The sequence below is a fragment of the Oncorhynchus masou genome, chromosome 5 (genome assembly GCF_036934945.1).
Source record: "Oncorhynchus masou masou isolate Uvic2021 chromosome 5, UVic_Omas_1.1, whole genome shotgun sequence".
NCBI lineage: Eukaryota > Metazoa > Chordata > Actinopteri > Salmoniformes > Salmonidae > Oncorhynchus > Oncorhynchus masou.
This window is the reverse complement of record NC_088216.1, coordinates 55,006,987-55,025,313: the sequence shown is the minus strand read 5'-3', so window position 1 is coordinate 55,025,313 and position 18,327 is coordinate 55,006,987. Positions and strand designations below refer to the sequence as shown.

General features: G+C 39.2%; 1 protein-coding gene across 1 annotated transcript; it reads left to right on the top strand.

Annotated features, from left to right (window-relative positions):
• LOC135527374 (homeobox protein Hox-C8a-like) lies at positions 1 to 3,025 on the top strand. Its single transcript, XM_064955893.1, has 2 exons — positions 1 to 698; positions 1,254 to 3,025. The coding sequence occupies exons 1-2, from the start codon at positions 263 to 265 to the stop codon at positions 1,592 to 1,594; spliced, it is 777 nt and encodes a 258-aa protein (XP_064811965.1). The 5' UTR covers positions 1 to 262; the 3' UTR covers positions 1,595 to 3,025.
• The last annotated feature ends 15,302 nt before the right edge of the window (positions 3,026 to 18,327 follow it).

The following is an 18,327-nucleotide window of genomic DNA, read 5'->3' as shown; positions in this document are numbered from 1 at the left end:
CCTTTCACGACATAAGAAGCTGATTTGAAGCTGCAAAAGGAATAAGCAAGAAAAAGCAAAGGACTTCCATTGGTAGCAGGGCAGTGCTGGAACAGAGCGGTGGTGAATAAGGAAACAGGATTTATTATCTTATTCGTTAAACCTGTCTCTATGATTTTGTGGTTTCGTTCGTTTTATGTATTGGGTTTGGAACAGGACTAAGGCAGTAATTGGAATGGTCGTAAACCAAGTTCTTCAGCTGTAACATTGTGAATAGAAAAACATGAGCTCCTATTTTGTGAACCCTCTCTTTTCCAAGTACAAAGGCGGTGAAACGTTGGAACCAACTTACTATGACTGCAGGTTCCCTCAAAGCGTCACCCGGAGCCACGCGCTGGTGTACGGTGCAGGATCGGCGGCGCCAGGCTTTCAGCACCCGCCCCATCACGTCCAAGACTTCTTCCACAGTGGGACGCCGGGGATCTCCACACCAGGCTACCAGCAGAATCCATGTGCCTTGGCATGCCATGGAGATGCCACAAAATTTTATGGATACGAAGCCCTTCCGAGACAAACGCTTTATGGCACCCAACAAGAGGCGAGCGTGGCGCAATACCCAGACTGTAAATCGTCAAATGGCACTAACCTCGGAGAAGGACAAGGCCACCTAAATCAAAACCCGTCTCCTAGTCTCATGTTTCCATGGATGAGACCGCACGGTTAGTAGGCTACGTTTTAATATGCTCTTGTGTGGTTATGTTGTTGTACTTTTCATGGCATGTAGCCTACATCTGCTAACGTATGATTACGTTTTCGGATCATCACTTATCACTCAGTAGGACTTTATCCGTTAACCGTGGCGCAATGATTCAAAAATGGCAGTTAATCTGAGTCAGTGCTGTGCCATTCACCGCGGCTCAGTTGATCGCTAGTAGTAGATAAGAAAATGAGCAGAGATGAATAACAACAGTAAAAACGAATTCAGTGAAAGTTCAGCAGAAGCCCTTGGCATGGCGTTTATCTTCACATGAACCCCTACAGCTATCCAACGATAGAGGCTTGGCTATAGTCTTGGAATATACTGTAAACAAAATGTAGATGTCACCAACCTCTAGCAGATTTCAAACAAGTTCTAGTTCTACTACCTCCGACACACACATACACCAATCAATCTTTTGTAAAAAAATATATATATATAATAGCAGTGTAAACTAATAGCATACAGGTCTTGCAACGATTCCTGCTTAATTGTAAGTGCTATTTCCATTCTATAGCCCCCGGAAGACGCAGTGGCCGACAGACCTACAGTCGATACCAAACACTGGAGTTGGAGAAGGAATTTCTCTTCAACCCTTACCTCACCCGTAAGCGTCGGATCGAGGTGTCTCATGCTTTAGGGCTGACGGAGCGGCAGGTTAAGATTTGGTTCCAAAACCGACGGATGAAATGGAAAAAAGAGAACAACAAAGACAAATTTCCGGGCCAAAGAGGAGAGATGGAGGTGGAGGGAGAGGCAGAGGGCGAGGGTGAGTGCGAAGATGAAGGCAACGATGACGGTGAAGGGGAAGAAGGAGACAAAAAGGAAACGGGAGAGGAAGAGGACAGAAAAGAGTGATTTGAATTGCTATTTTTTATGATTACATGGCTTAAAGTTGAAGATGGTAGAGAGAGAGAGAGGCCCGGAACATTGAATTGAGAGAGAGAGAGAGAGAGAGAGAGAGAGAGAGAGAGAGAGAGAGAGAGAGAGAGAGAGAGAGAGAGAGAGATAGATCACATTTTATGACCACCGTTTTATTGGGTTAACAAGTAAGACAAATCCTTTAAAGACACATTTAAAACACAAAAATAAATATTCCACAATACTGACGACGGATCAGCTTCTATAGAGATATTGCAATTTATGCCTGCACATAGGCTATTGTAGGCAGCATATTATCCTTACCCAATCATAATGCACTAACTGACAAATTGTGCACATCATTGCGCACATGTTGTCACACATCATGAAACACATAGAGGCAAAAATGACAGACATTAGCCTAGTCGCAAAATAGAACTCAATTGATTCAACATTACATTGATTTCAGTATTATTGAAATAGCCTATATAGGCTAATCTAGCCTATTGATATTTTAATGCAGTCCTCTCAGTTTTCTTTTTAAGTGAAATGTTATCCTTCACTTGTTTGTAACAATTGTAAATACTTTGGCAACTTTGTATTTGTAGTCAACTTCATTCTGAAGTTAACGGCAGTTATTGTCAGACAGATAGCCTAAACATCTTGATTTCATGTTTATCGGAGATCTTCTGTGAATAAAGTCACACGGAAGGGCAAAAACGCGTTTAAGGATGCACTTTGGCTGCTCTACGAGTGGTCTGGATCACTTCTACATGTACGAAGGTTGTTAAGAGCCACGATACTAAAGAAGGCTCTGGGAAACACCTCGGCTACTAAAGATACATCGTATGAAGGTTCTAATGATGATCTTAACGCTACGAAGGCTCTGGGAAACGATGCCCAGCTCTGTTTTGCAGAAAATAGCTATCTTTAGGAGAATAATCACTGCTTACAATATCTAGCTTAAAACGGTGCAAATGCCCACAAAACACAGAGACTAAGCACTAGCAAAACACTCATATGGTCCACAGAATGTACAAGCGGAGGATGGCTAGAAATGTTTCAATGTTCAATCAATGTTGTCATTCGAGGAAAAGGGTTGATTATTAATACACATTATTTGTACTTTTTGTGTTTTGTTTTTCCTCCGAAGGATTATTTATGTGGATTTGTATGTTTATTGGGGTGATGGGATGTTTTTTTTATTGGCCACTGTCAATTCCACATTTGGAGTCATGAGTAGTCTCTATAATGTGGGAAATTGCAATATGGATTATTGGTTAGGAGGTACATTTCATAAGGGATATTTCATATTATTGTCTCAAATATACTAGTGTGTGTATTGTAATGTATTTTTTGGATTGCAACTGCTCGGGCATATTCAATCCGATAAGCCTATCAAAAACAAAACAAATAAGAAATTCTCCATATATTGAATATTTATTGATTCTTGACCTAATTTAGATAAATCAAACATTCTAACCATATAGGAAGGCAGCAATAACTTACGCGTATGTGATTATTAGCCTACTGACTGATTTGAATATCGGGAAATAAGCCTTTACTGCCTAAATAGGACGCACTTGGAGGTAATGTTAAAATCTACCAACAAAGCTGTATTGTCATTAAGAATGGTGATATATACATTTTTTCTAAAGTGACAAGGCAGTCCAAGGACAGGCCTATAGCTATAACACATTTATTGCATTTGATTGCATGATACTTATGGTGCTACTTGTGGCAGTACAGTTCTAGGCCTATATTGATATATCTTTGAAACAAGTGTCTCTGCGTCACGTCATACTAGCTAGTCAGCCATTGGACTTTGTCACAAACATTGGTGTCCCAACAACTTAAACTGCCTAAAGTAGCCTAATGCACATTTATTTAACCAACAGCCTATGTTATAATTGAACGAGGAATTGTACTTCTTCGAATATTTCATCAACTTTTAAACATTATTACATTATTGTGATGATCCAATAGACTCGTTTTTTTATTGCACTGATGATGACCTCTACGTATGTCTTCGTATATCTTGTTGTATTGATAAGCTTGATTTCTTATGTTTTAAGTTAAAGGAGGGGATGTTGGTTCTGAATGCACACACCCTTGACATTGACTTGTTGAAATAAATGGCAAAACCTGAATTTCTCTTCCTCATTATTTATACAATAGCCCATAATCCACCCAACACACACACACACACACACACACACACACACACGCACACGCACACGCACACACACCGGTGAATTATAAGAAAGATAACATTTAAACATCACAATTGGGGAGAGTGGGTTAAATGTAGCTATTTTTTAATTTCAGCATCACGCTGTATAGTTAAACATAGTACTCTTTCTAACAAAGATATCTACAAATATTTCAGGATGTTTTGCATCACTGGAAATAATCAGAATTCATGTAAACATTACAGTTTTGAAAACAAACAAAAATACAATTTTGTCCCCAGAAAAGTGGTCTCTTGGCACAACTAACCCTGGGTATGGGGTAAGTTGAGCTGTGGGTTAGGGTAAGTTAAGCCTCCTACACATTTCTGTACTGAATGAAATATTATGACTACGTTTTTAAACCCATGTCTATCTTTATTTCCCAAAGACAATTCAGCATATTCACAATCACTTTTTTGTCTTTTGATAATTTTAAGCATCTATTCACACAGGCTTAACACCTAACACGGAACCCAAACCTGCTGCGCGCGTGAGCCATCGTCCGCCATTGTGCATAAATTTATTTTCTACCCCCACACCAAACACGATCACGACTCGCAGGGTAAAATATCAAAACAAACTCTGAACCAATTACATTAATTTGGGGACAGGTCGAAAAGCATTAAACATTATGTCAATTTAGCCATCTAGCTTGCACTTGCTAGCTAATTTGTCTTATTTAGCTAGCTTGCAGCTAGCTAATTTGTCCTGGGATATAAACATTGAGTTGTTATTTTGAAATGCACAAGGTCCTCCACTCCGACAATTAATCCACACATAAAACGGTCAACCAAATCGTTTCTAGTCATCTCTCCTCCTTCCAGGCTGTTTCAACTTTGAACTTAAATGGCGATTGGCATCTAAACTTTCATAGTATTACCACGATGACCGACAGCACAGTTTGTCTTTCAGTCACCCATGTGGGTATAACCAATGAGGAGAAGGCACGTGGGTATCTACTTGTATAAACCAATGAGGAGATGGGAGAGGCAGGACTTGCAGCGCGATCTTCGTCACAAATAGAACTGACTCTATTTTAGCCCTTGGCAACACAGACGCTCGTTGGCGCGCACGAGCAGTGTGGGTACAATAACTGAATAATATAGATTTCTACATTTATTTTGCAACGCTCGCGCACGTGACGCGAGCGGTGTAGTCAGGGTGTAACAAACACTTAGTACTTTTTTTAAACACTTTTAACATAGGCCCAAGCCTTGTTGTTACCTCATATTCCAGCCATAATGCATTGCATTATGCCTGGGAAGAAAATACTTCAATTCTTTCAACTTGCCATTAGCTCAACCATTGGCTCAATTTACTCCAAGGCAACCAATTTGACAAATTAGCCCCCACAGCTACAATGATGCACTTTCATGCTAGGTTTAGGACCTCATATTGAAGCTAAGAGAGACCCAAACTAATGTATGAAACAATCTTAAAATGATCTACTTTGGTTTAGATAGAAGCACCATGAAAACTCTATAAATTCTTTGACTTGGTGAAAATCAGTTTTTCGGACCTAACTAGCTTATCACTTTTTCCGTGGGGTTTCTTCCTCCACAGACTCCATGAAATTATGACCTCTTCCTAAATATTTGGTCAAATTATACATTTTGTGTATGGTTTCCTAGAAACAAGGGTGGCTCAATTTACTCCTTTAGGTCAATTTATCCCACTCTCCCTATCTTAAATATAGCGAAGATATGTTTTTATCACAACCTTGTTTTCATTCAGCTCAATGGACGAAGGTGTGGATACGGGATACACCCGCTAGCCTGTACTGCTAGTGGGTAAGAGAAAATGTTTGTTTGAGACACAATTAATGTAAGGAGTTATTTGACCAATCAGCAGAGACTGTTTTGGTACATAGAAAGTGTTTGCTCACCTAAACTCTTGCCTAGGCCTTCATTTACAATGCATGTAAATGTGTAAATATGGAATATCCATTTGGGTACTTCCTACCAAGGTACTAAGTGCCAAAAATATCATTGTTTGTGTGCACGTTCGTGCTTGTGCACAGAGCTATTCTTGTTTGAGGCCTGCCTGTATAGAGGTTGGTGACATTATATACAGACTGGCATCTGCCTGGGGCCTCCAAAACCCTGTCTGCCCCTGTGTAGGGAAAACTATCGGTGCTTACGTTGGTTACCTTTTTCAAACGCAATCTTCTTGTTGTCTGCTTGTTTAACTACATTGCAAAACTACATTTAAGAAAAGTACATGTCTAAAGATTTATTTTCAACATTACCTGCTCCCAAGCGTTCTCATTACTATCGTTAGCCAAGTGAGTGAGTGCTAGTAAACTACCAACTAGAACATTAAGGGTGCGTTCATAAATTGATTCTGGCTATCTACTCCGATTTCAGAATACTCTCGTCTGAGTGTGCCAGAGCGCAGTATAGCTGATTAATTTACGAACGCGCAACATCTGTTGTATATGACCGGTGTCAGTAAATGTTGCCATTTAAAAAAAATGTTGCCTGCAGCATAGTTCGTCACCAACACTAGACAACATGAAAACAGCCTAAACAGGTCTGCTTAGGGCGAGTAAAATGGTCAGAGTGAGGTGTTATCTCATTTGTGTCTGGAAGGCCAACATGAGCCAATTAGCTTGGGTGCTTGACTGCGGTTGTGAGGTCAGAACACTCGGATCAACCCTACTCCTCGACCAGAGCATCCTGTGTGCGCTCTGAACTCTCTGAGAGCGAAGCATTATGAGTGTTCATACATTCAATCTGGAGTGTCAGAGTGCGCTCTGGGGGTTTGTCAATTCAGAGCATTGTCAAATTGTCCGTATGTAAATTCAGAGCGTTTCACTCTAGTCAGAGTGTACACTGGACGCTCTGGCGGGTTGATCCGAGAGTTCTGACCTCAAAACGGCAGTCAAGCACCCAAGCTAATTGGCTAATGTTGGCTAGCTTGCTAGCTACTTCTAGACACAAATGAGAGAACACCTCACTCTGACCATTTTACTCTCCCTAGCAGAGCTGGTTAGGCTGTTTTCATGTTATCCAGAGTGTTGGTGACTGTAACTGTGCTGCTGGCAACAATTAGCTTTTTGCCTACGTCTACTGACACAGGCCATATTCAACTGGTGTTGAGCATTGTAAATTAATCAATTATGCTGCGCTCTGGTACACTCCAACGAGAGTGCTCTGAAATCAGAGGAGATAGCCAGAGTGAATTTACAAATGCACCTTATGAATGTATGAATGGACAATCTGACAATGCTCTGAATTTACCAATATCCAGAGCCAATCTGAGCACACTCTGGCACTCCAGAGTGAATTTACAAAATAACTATAAAGCTACAAGTAGTGAGTGGAGTTACAAACGGACTACACTAAATTAGTTAAATATCTTACCAGTGTTGAAATATTTTCAACACATATCTGCTTGTAGCCTACTTAGTTGGACACCTGGTCCCCACAATTTCCCAATCTCCACACCAAATAGTCTGAAGCCACAGGGCTTTTTTCTTAGGTTCTATTTCCCAACCTGGGAGCATTGCAAACCGTAGGTCGGAATTTTTTTTAACCTGCTTACATGTACAACACAGTTGCTTTTTTGGCTTTTTTTTGTTATTTCTGTATAACTAAATACCAACTACGAAGTTGGCTCTTTTACAATGTGGGTCAATGGGACATTATATTTGTTTTCCCCAATTTGTTGGCGTGGTCAAGGGGAATTTCTCATTATGGCTTAAATACCGACTCGGTATATAGCTGTCCGGATGCATGGAAAGATTAACACAGTGCATGTGTTTTGAGGGGACATTTTCCATATATTTTGGAGTCAAAAGTCTACATCGCGCCTACCTCTTCAACACATCATCACCACTATACATTTACATTACATTTACATTTAAGTCATTTAGCAGACGCTCTTATCCAGAGCTATACAAGGTATACAATCACTAGATAGCTTAGCTGTAGATAGCTGTATTATCTCAATCTCAATTATCTCAGTTATAAAAGGACAGTCGGCTAGAATATTAGAGTATTGGGCCAACAATACTTTAGATTTCGGATAAACTGTATTATGTAAATAGTTATAATTAGACTATATTACTGTAGTGTATTGTTGGAAATGGGTTGGCCTGTTGTTTTTTGACAAGTAACGGAAATGCAAGTGCAAATGTCTCTTTTTTTATGGAAAGATAAATATCTGTGTAGGCTTTTATGTGTACGTTTTATTCCCTTGTATTCAATACGTTATTATGAAACCATTGGAGTAGGCTACAATGCAAGATGTTTGTAATGTGTTACCTATTTAAATTCAATCAAAACATATAACCTACTCAGAGTAGATGATGTAAGAAATCATATAGTCTACACATAGGCCTACTTGTTTTCAGAAATAAACTGCAGTCTACAGGAAAAAATACATATTCATTTAAATGTTTAGTTATTTTAGGCCTATAGGTCTTGTCTAACATTTTCCTAATATCTTTTTAGGTTTTTGTTGTTTTATCGAGCTTAAACAAAATATATTTGTAACCAGCGCAGTGTGACAATTGGAATAGGGTGCATAGCCTATGCATATTTCTACATCATATTTGATTTAACCTTTATTTAACTAGGAAAGTCAGTTAAGAACAAACTCTTATTTACAATCACGGCCGACCCAGGCCAAACCCTAACCCGGACGACGTTGGACCAATTGTGCGCCGTCCTATGGGACTCCCAATCACGGCCGGTTGTGATACAGCCTGGAATTGAACCAGGGTCTGTAGTGACATCCCTCGCACTGAGATGCAGTGCCTTAGACAGCTGTGCCACTTTTTCAAACCATCTCTTCAATTAAGATAAAAAGGACACATAGCCATAGCCTGCAACAACAACTCAAGAACAGCTTCTGAGAAGTCCATATGTTCTTGTTTTATCCTTAATTTGATTTACTTTTAAGAATAAAAAGACTCACCATGTCAATCAACGCCGCCACAGTCAGATGTTCATATGGCTTCTTAACTAAACAAGGCTCCTAACTTATAGTAAAACTCTCTTGACTTGAGGTTCTCAGGCTAGATTTAGACAATTCTATATGTTTACTGCTGTTTACTGCCGAAATTCCGGAAGTTTTCTGTAGAGTGACAATTGTCAATGAGCATTGTCTACCCGTCTCCCTTTGTAATTTATATTGCCGTGAGGGAAGACCACTTCCATGATAAGGTCGTAACCACCGGAAAATTTTATAGACGACATAAACTCGCCAGTGTCTCTGTGTTAACTTCTGACCCACTCCTGGCGCTGTCAGTGTTGGCCTCCACAAGCAACATGATTTTCTGGTTGTCTCTATTTTAAGCAGCGGAGGAAAACTTAATACACAGTTATATAGACAATTAAGACTCATATTAGCTATTTACTGTTTTTTAAAGTCCGCCCTACCCCAACTTTGATGTATTTAGTTGTCTGACTTATTTCACGTGGGCTGAAATTAATTTACAATGTAAATAAATAAATCGAGACTCACCAACACACATAGCCTATTCATTGTTTTCAGTGTTATCAATGATGGACAATCTTGAGTTATCCTCCATTGCTAATTCACTGTGCACACAAAGAATGTTCTCCAAATGTCGTTTGTTCAGTAACAAAAATGGACTCGCAAATATCAGAAATAATAATGTAGGTGGAAAGAGGAATATGCTTAATGTGAAGGCCGCATGCATCTTTAATCCTTCGAGGTCAAGTGAACACCTTCATTACATAAGGCTTTATAATAATGGTTAACAATATAGACTTATATCATTAATTATATGATAGCTATACAGACGTACGAGTTACCAGACCCGGTCTCAAATATGCATAGTGAAACTGTGTTCTTTTGTACAGATGAGAAGTTTATTGTTAAATGGGTGCGGTGCAACATGTTTCTCCCTCATTTAAGACACATATCCCAATGTGCTCACAGAGCCAACAAAATGTATTGGATGAACGCATGAATAAATATCAGGGCTGGTCTCACTATGGTTGTTGTAATAAAATGGTATACAGACCAACTTGCAATATAGGCTACCCAATATGATTATAATCAAATCAATTAGGCTATTTCGATTCGAAGAGTTAGACAATATTGTCGTCAAATCAAATGGTCACATGCATATGTTACTGTTCCGGAGAATAATGTTTTCATGCAAATATATACAATATTTTTATGAATAAATATTTTAACTGGTCTCCATCATTTACAGAATGAACTGCTCCTAGGACCTGGGATGAGGGTACAGCATGCGCGCGCAGTTTGTCGCAGCTATGTTTATGCGCATGTGTACGCATGTGGAGGGGTGTTTGGTGCGTCTGCTGGATACAACATCGGTGTAAATGCAGTCTTATGCCGTGTCTTAAATAATTGTCAACACATAGTATCGCCATAGGTCTTGGCTACCGTAATGTAGTGGATGTTTGAGTACTAGGCTATCAGCATCTCGGACCGATATTCGACTGGAGTTTGATGTTCTGCACATGTAGGATATGTGACTGTTACTGTTTCAGAGGTAGGAGCAAAGAAAAACATAACCAAATGAAAGTATATAGGACTAGACTGGCTGTACAATTGCGTAAAGGGTGGGACAACAGTAAGGAACGAACGAGGAAATGGAGAAGGCTATCTTTCATCGCCACAATGCATGAGATGTGAGTTTCTGGAGTTGCTGAGTTTATTCCAAAGATAGTGACGTGTCTTTATGAAGAAGGACATATATAGAGAATGGGTTGGGGAGGAAGGGGGCGCAGCGCATTTCTGGCTGTTTGGTGGGAAATTTGCAGCTAATTAAAGTTTACGACTGAATTGGAACTTGGATTGGCTGTAGATTGTCATGTGACTCCCCCTCGATGAACATGAACTTTGATGACTAGCATCCTCAATCGATACACGACCTGCCCGTCTAAGCAACAGCATTTTTCGCGTGCTATACATGAATATGTTTTATTTTGCAGCACACCTACATGTTCAGCCATCCTATTTCACTGCTACCCCCCCCCCCTCTCTGACTTTATGGCTTCCCGTCCCTATTCAGTTCTCTCTCTCTCTCTCTCTCTCTCTCTCTCTCTCTCTCTCTCTCTCTCTCTCTCTCTCTCTCTCATCGCTGTTAAGTCAGAAGTGGAGTATGAGTAGTCTACTCGGTTCCCGATAGTGTATTGTGACACTTCAGAGCCCGAATACACTTCCTTTCGTTCTAGAGAGTTAAACAGAATACCAGCCACTTATAGGATATTAAAAAGTTGGGTTCGTCGGTCTTCTTGATTTCCCTCCCGCCCTCGTAACAGCTGGACCAGTGAACGTGAGTCATGTAGTGGCAAGGAGAACGTGGGTAAGTTTGGGTTTCAACGGTCCTTATTAGTTTAAAATGAATCGAATGGTCTGTGGCCCATCGGATGGATCTAATGATGTTATATATATTTTACTAAACGGGGAGTCAATGTAGAAGTTGACTAAATCATGCATATTATGTATGCTATGCTTATATTGACACTGTGAGGTCTATGGTCTATGGACATAAGGTTTTGGCCTGATATAAATATTGTAACGTCAGTCTACTTGTTCGTGTAAATATCAATTGCAAAACAAATTGTGTAGTAGCCTATATATTATGGTTTAGTAATAAGCTACACATTCTGCCGTTGTAATAAAAGAGTGTCTATTAGGCTTTGTTTTGTTATAGAATTAATATTGGTTTGTGGAGTTGAATTAACTTTTTTGGGGATCTGAGCCTGCATCTCTCAAAGTTTTAGTGAAAGGCCAATACATCTGCAAGTGGAACTGTTCCTAGTAGCTTGCTGTAACCCATGTGAGCAATCATTTTGGTTCTGACAGAAATAGTCAAGAGGGCCAATGTGCATCACCAGGACTAACTTGTTGTAATGCTTATTGTATCAGACCATAGAAAGTCACTGGTACCTTGTGGCGTGGGAGTGTATTGATGCCTGGGATAGTTTCAACATACAGAAATGATCCCGTATGATGCCTTTTGCATCATATGATGCTGCCTTTAGCATCATGATGCAGAAGGCATCATACAGGATCATTTAGGTATGTTGAAAGTTACATATGCAGAAAACTTGATTGCTGACAAGCAAAACATTTTGGGACTATATCAACAATGGACTAATGAAACAAATACAAAACAAAATTGGGGGGCGGAATTTTCCTTTAACTCTTTAATGGTACATGACTTAAACATCAAGTGTGATGCTTTATGATACCCTGGTGTGATTCAGGAATTAGGTTTTCTCAGTCTGCAGTCAAGTAAACATTTCATTAGTAACCATTCCTTATTACCAGGCCTAGGCTATTGCTTTGGCTTTGATGTTTAGGACTCATGTCTTTAATTTGTGGCAATACATTGAGATGCGCACAGATATAGCCTTTTCTATAAACCTTCATACTGGTATTATATAGGTAGGTAAAAGCTGTGACACGTGCGTAAATAAAAGACCCATTGTTCCGTTGGTTATTTATCTGAACCATATTGCAACATGAGCAGACAAAAGAAAAGGGGGTGTTGATGGTTCTGGTGACATTGTGGTGGTGTCATCATAACATTGTGAAAGTATTAGTTTTGTTTATTGAACTGGTACACTTGTGTATAAAGTGTAGGCTATAATCTACATATACACTAATGAGTATTGTGTTTAATGTACGTCGTATACACTAATGTGTTTGTGTATAATGTGCATAATGTACATACACTACTGTGATGCCTATCATTAAAAGGAAGTTTATTTACACACAGTTAATCATCATGGATCACCAAAGCCAAACACTTTATTTAGTTAGACATTGGATAGCCTCAGTCAATAACTTATCACAGCAATACAACATCAAACATGTTATAGTTTTTGTCATGCACAGCAAATAAGCAGTGGAATGTGGCAATATCCTACCAATTCAGGCCCAAACCTCTTTTCTCACACCTAATTTGCATTACATTCAACACTGCCATCTAGTGTTCAATCACAACACCTCACTGCCAATATACTGTGTGATCCATACTGTGAGTACATGTGGCATAGGCCTATTGTCAATAGCATATGTCCAGTCACGTTAGTTTTATCTAATTAGATCTTGACTATGACACAATATTGGACAAAATAATAACATGATGTTGTTTCCGTAGCCCACGGTAAGCTGCAAGAAGTGTTGTTTGCACTGCTCCCTATATACCCTGTATGAAATAGTTTGGGCTGGCTCTAGACGTTTTGGGGCCCTAAGCAAGGTTTGGTTGGGGGGACCCACCTTGGGGACAAAACATTATCGTGGCCCCCATCTTGACGATGGAGAGAAAAATGTAAATTTTATAGTTCATTTTCTGCAATTGTACACATTTTGAAGTGGGGCGTAGAGAAAGCCTTTTATTTTTATGACATGTTTCAGAAAATTCTACTAATTTTGCCATGGGGTGGAGAGACATTTTTGAAGTTTTAAAGCACATTTCCTGCAATTCTACACATTTTGTAATTACTTATGTCATGTCAATATGATATCTGAGTGAGAATGACTAATAAAATCAATGAGTCCCCCATGGCGGTCAGAGACCCTGGGCACGTGCCCTGTGTGCTGGTCGGTATTCGGCCATGATTACTACAAGTTTAGATGGCTGGCTAGACTATCTACCAACTTCTGATGCACAACCAAATTTAGAAATTGCACCTGGGGTATTTTACTACTCAATAGTAAATTGAGACCTGACTGAGTTTCTTTTTGGGGTGGTCAGGGCCCCCTAGCGACTGGGCCCTAAGTGACCGCTTATGTTGCTTATACCTGGAACTGGCCCTGCAAATAGTAGGGCCTATTTTAAAGATTTGTCTGAGGGACCTAAGCTTTTGCACCAGCTAATGGGGATCCTAATAAAATAACAAAATACGACACATGGCAAAGACCTTGTGACTACAATGCAGCAACCAACAACCCAATGGCCTTACCATACTAAATTGCCATTCCTTGCCAGCAATAAGGGTTGAAGACGTATTCCTATTAAATAATAACAAGTTGTATTATTATTATTATAGCTTCTGTTGTTGCTTTCACAGTTCTTTTTTAACTAAAATGAGAGCCAGGTGCCGCTTGGCACCGTTTGGGATTTACCTTGCCTGTAATTATTACCAAGAAGACAAGGCCACAATTTAGTAGCCCTTTAAATGCCTCCCATGTAAAAAGAGTGGGCTGCAGTCCGTTACCTGCAAGCTTTGTCGCTTGCCAAGAAATGGGTCAAATAGCTGCAGCATATAGGAACCATAACCCTGACCCGAGAGAGGCGCACAACTCACATTTTCCCGTAAATCGTGGATTGTCAGATAAATATATTTGCGTAAATTCAGGTTGATGCGCGCAGATGTCCTGTTAACTAGTCATCCAAAACATGTGTCTTGTGCTAACCACACACAACGTTTGCCATGACAAAATTGTCCCTTAACGACTATTATATTTGACCTCAATAAATTCGGAACTATAATTTAAGAAAATGTACTTATATTTCCTCTGCCATTTCCTTTACAATATTGTGCGGGACGAATGTCCACAAACGTGTTGTTATTTTGATGGAGGATTGCAGCAGATCCTTTTTATTGTTCCAGTTCTTGGGCCTCCTGGAGTTTATCCAAGGACACATGCGTTCAGATGATCTTTCCGCAGAGCTGCAGAGAGGGGGAAAAAATGGGAGTGGGGGGTGTAAGGTTATTAAAGGTTATGGCCTCACAGTCAAGAAGTGAGGACACTTTGTAGGCCTGTCTATAAGGGAGAAAATATTGTCACAAACGCTTGGCATGCATGCCTGGCATTTAGAAAATGTCATCATACACAAAAAATGTGTAGGCCTATAGCCTACTTGTAAATAGACTACAACATGCTTTCATAAACATTCTACTCAACAACAACAAAAGTACAACATTAAGAGTAAATATTTATTCGAGTAAACAAATTTCATGCCAAAATAAAATGATGGGCATCTAGATAGGTAGACTAATATTTGGCTGACACCAAATAAAACCCAAAACGCTGCACTAAAAATGCAAGACCTCGGCGCTAGGCGCACCCTGTCCTAGTGCGGTTGTTTTCATTGCAGTTTATTGTTCATTTATTGTGCCGTAAACCAGGGTGCTATTGACTATGCGCTTGACTTCTCACCTTCACATGGCACCTGATCAGGTAATTGGTATAAAAAAACAGTTTTAGAGAAGGGCAACTCCACCCATCATAAGGTAAAGACACATTTTAAACCTTTATATTTACAAGAGCAGGCCTTCAATATCTTGCTTTATTTGGTGATTCCCTTAGTCAAAATACAAAAATGAATGGTTCAAAATATTTAGATATCATTGAGGGATATCAATTGTAAATCGCAAGTGTAGGCCTGCATTTGTTTGGTAGGCTATTGGTCCTAAAATGCAGATGGTTAAGATTACCCGTCTGCTATAGTGCTTTATTAAACTGTTTAAAATAATCAGAATAAGCATGTAATTTAATAATAATAGCATAATGATAGTAATAATTTATTTCAAAAACTTTTGTTTAGGGTTGTTTTGCCCATGCAAAAAAATATATAATATTATAATTTAGCGATGAGTTTCAAGACTATTTCAGCATTACACCAGTAATAGCGTATTGAATATATTCTAGCCTATAACCCGGATATCATATTTGTTATTATTAGTGAAGTCTAGTTATTTACTTACCAATTATATTTGTACTACTGGCACGAGAGACAGAGTTAGAGTTGCAATACTTTGTGTTTAGAAATGCAAAATTGTGCTACTCTTGTATACGTCTACAGCTGAGTTAGACTTACTGTATCTGCAAATAATAATGTAGCACAGAACAAAATTCTATAATATTCAGGACGACAATTGGAGCCTTATTTATGTCCGATTCGTTTTTTGTCTGGTTCAAATGGTATGCTATACCTCCATACCTCCAAAGGACATGAGTGACCAGCTGTTTTTTTCCGTGCAAATGCCAGACTGTTTTCCACAAAGGGTGCAATAAAACACTTCCACATACACTTCCACTTCCAAAGTACAATAAAACCGCTCTCTACCTCTCCCCAACCCAATTCACGTTTCCTTCACAGAAAGCGCATCAACAACTTCGGCCTATGTTGTTAACGCGAAGTATAGAGCACGGTGCCTATTGTTCTATTCGAAAGATATAATCTACTCAACCACGTATAGCCTAATATTGTGTGTATGGTGGGGGGTCTCAGTTAATACATGTATAAATTATCTTAAGAGTTGCATGATAAACCTGGCTTACGGAGGTCAAATGTTCCATATTAACTAGTTCTCTATTCAATTCAGAGAAAGGCTCACCGATAACATCCCACTGCTGCGTTCGTCACATGGCCCACATTAAAGTAATAGCCTTTTAAAAGCATTCGGATGTAGAGATCAAAGCATGTTTGGGGAACACCACGTTTGTATCCGACAACTTCTGCCAACCCATGAGCTCATTAGTTCGATTAAACTGATTGCGGAAAAGCCGAGAAGGAAAGCCGAGAAGGATTGATTAGACTATGTGGATATTAATCGAATTCATCATACCTGTCATAAAAAGCCTTATTATCTTTCCCATGTTATTCCAAAAAGAAGAACAAAAATATGCTTAATAGCAATGGCTTGTCATTCAAATCTAACTTTAGGTAGGCTGTATTGTTTATATGGAAGTCTAATAATCTGAGTTTGATATCGATTAAGACGCCACAGACACATTTATGGCACGTTTACGGTGGATATTTTAAAAGCAGGATTTTCGCTATATTTAAATTTGTCATCGTTTATTTTATATTGTGTTGTTCTGCAATAGGCCTTTACCGTTAAATAGTAATATTTTCCACCTACACACTGGCTTAGCTATTTCATCAACTAAATATCAACTATTACAGTAACAACCCTCAAATGTTCACTGCAGTATAGGCTACAGTAGTTTAATAAACTTTGCTCTCTTGCTGTTTAAGCCTATTGGCCTTGTTTGTAATAGGCCTAACATAATTTTGTGGTTTTGTCCATTATATATTTTTTAAAGGCACCGCTTGACTATCCAGTGTCTTCACTTTAGGTTTATTCTCTTTCCATTCACTAGTGCAGTTAATTTCTTTGTTGGGCTAGGATTTCCCACACGCGGATACACACAGTGCATGCAGTGGTGGAGCGTTATAGGCGGTAGACTGGAAGCTGTCATTTGTCTGGTTTTATGACTTCTGCGGCTTACACAGGCGTTAAAGACATTCTTTCGCTGTAAAACTGCAATAAACCCCCACTCTCCTTGCCCAAAGAATTCGCACTGAACAAAGGGGCAACGCGCCAAAAAAAAAACGCTTGTCCCAATATAAGACTTTCCTTACCTCTTCGAATAAATGTGTCGAATTTCGTGCACCAGCTCTAATCGAATTATTGTCCAAAGTTGCTATAGACTATAGCCTAGCAGGCAACCTCATATGTTATCAAATGTAGCATAGACCTGTCTTTTTTGATGGAGAAGCCTCAAAAGATTTTGGCATATCCTTACATGCCTGTCTATCCACAACAACGCAATTTCAGGTAAAATACAACTCCATTTATTACTCCTGTCGTGGAGGCCTATCGTGACATAAGTAACAGTGATCCCATTGCATGGCAAACTATTTCGTGTAATTCCAGCTCTAATGATAAATTAGGTGTGTGTGTGTCAAAGCGCACGCTCCTGTGTTCAGTTTTCCTGTCAGCTTCTAGGCTTCAAAACAAGACGGTGTTAGGACTTGTTTTATGTCAAACTGAATTAACTCAATACTTGCTATTTGGATTTTATATCATAAGATTAGATAACTGTGTTATGGCCATTCCTATTATCGAATGCATCAACATTCAGTATATTAATGTAAGTCTAAAGCCTATAGCAACGTTGCTATTACAAACTATATAATTAAATGTCACCCAAACATGTTTTCTAAACTCTATTTGAACAATTTGATTAAACCCCTTTGTTTATCATAAATCGTGCTTTTTAATCAGTTTATAAGCTATGTATCTCACACCGAGGAAAAATATATTAATCGATGAGGGCAATATTGTCAAGACTTTTTCTAACTGAATAATTCGATCACTGTATTGCAGTTGCGGACCCTAATCTTATTTTCTCGACCCGAGAGACTTGAAAACATAACTCTCCGTCGTCTCTAAGGTCCGTCTTTAAAAAAATAACAAGAGAATGAACTCAAGTCAAATAATTGAAACAGAGCATGCTTGTCTAGCGTTAGCATATATTTCTCTCAATAATTCAATTCTACATTTAGGCTAATTGATTAATGTGATTGTTTATGGCCAATCTGATTCAATTCATCCACTGCATGTTCTTTATACATTTATGAGCATTAGTGTTATTATTTTTGCTTCAGTATAGTACAGGCAACTGTGCAACAAAGAACATGTGTTGCGGAGGCAGATTGGCAAGTATGTGACTTTGTGCGTGCGCATGCGCGCTCGCGCGTGTGTGTGTGTATAAACGCTCCCTATATATGTAGTCCGTCTT

What these genes read in the sequence shown, in the direction of transcription:
- LOC135527374 (XM_064955893.1), top strand. Translation starts at nt 263, where the DNA reads ATGAGCTCCTATTTTGTGAACCCTCTCTTTTCCAAGTACAAAGGCGGT. An exon ending in TCCATGGATGAGACCGCACG is followed by an intron (nt 699 to 1,253) that starts GTTAGTAGGCTA and finishes TCCATTCTATAG; the next exon opens with CCCCCGGAAGACGCAGTGGC.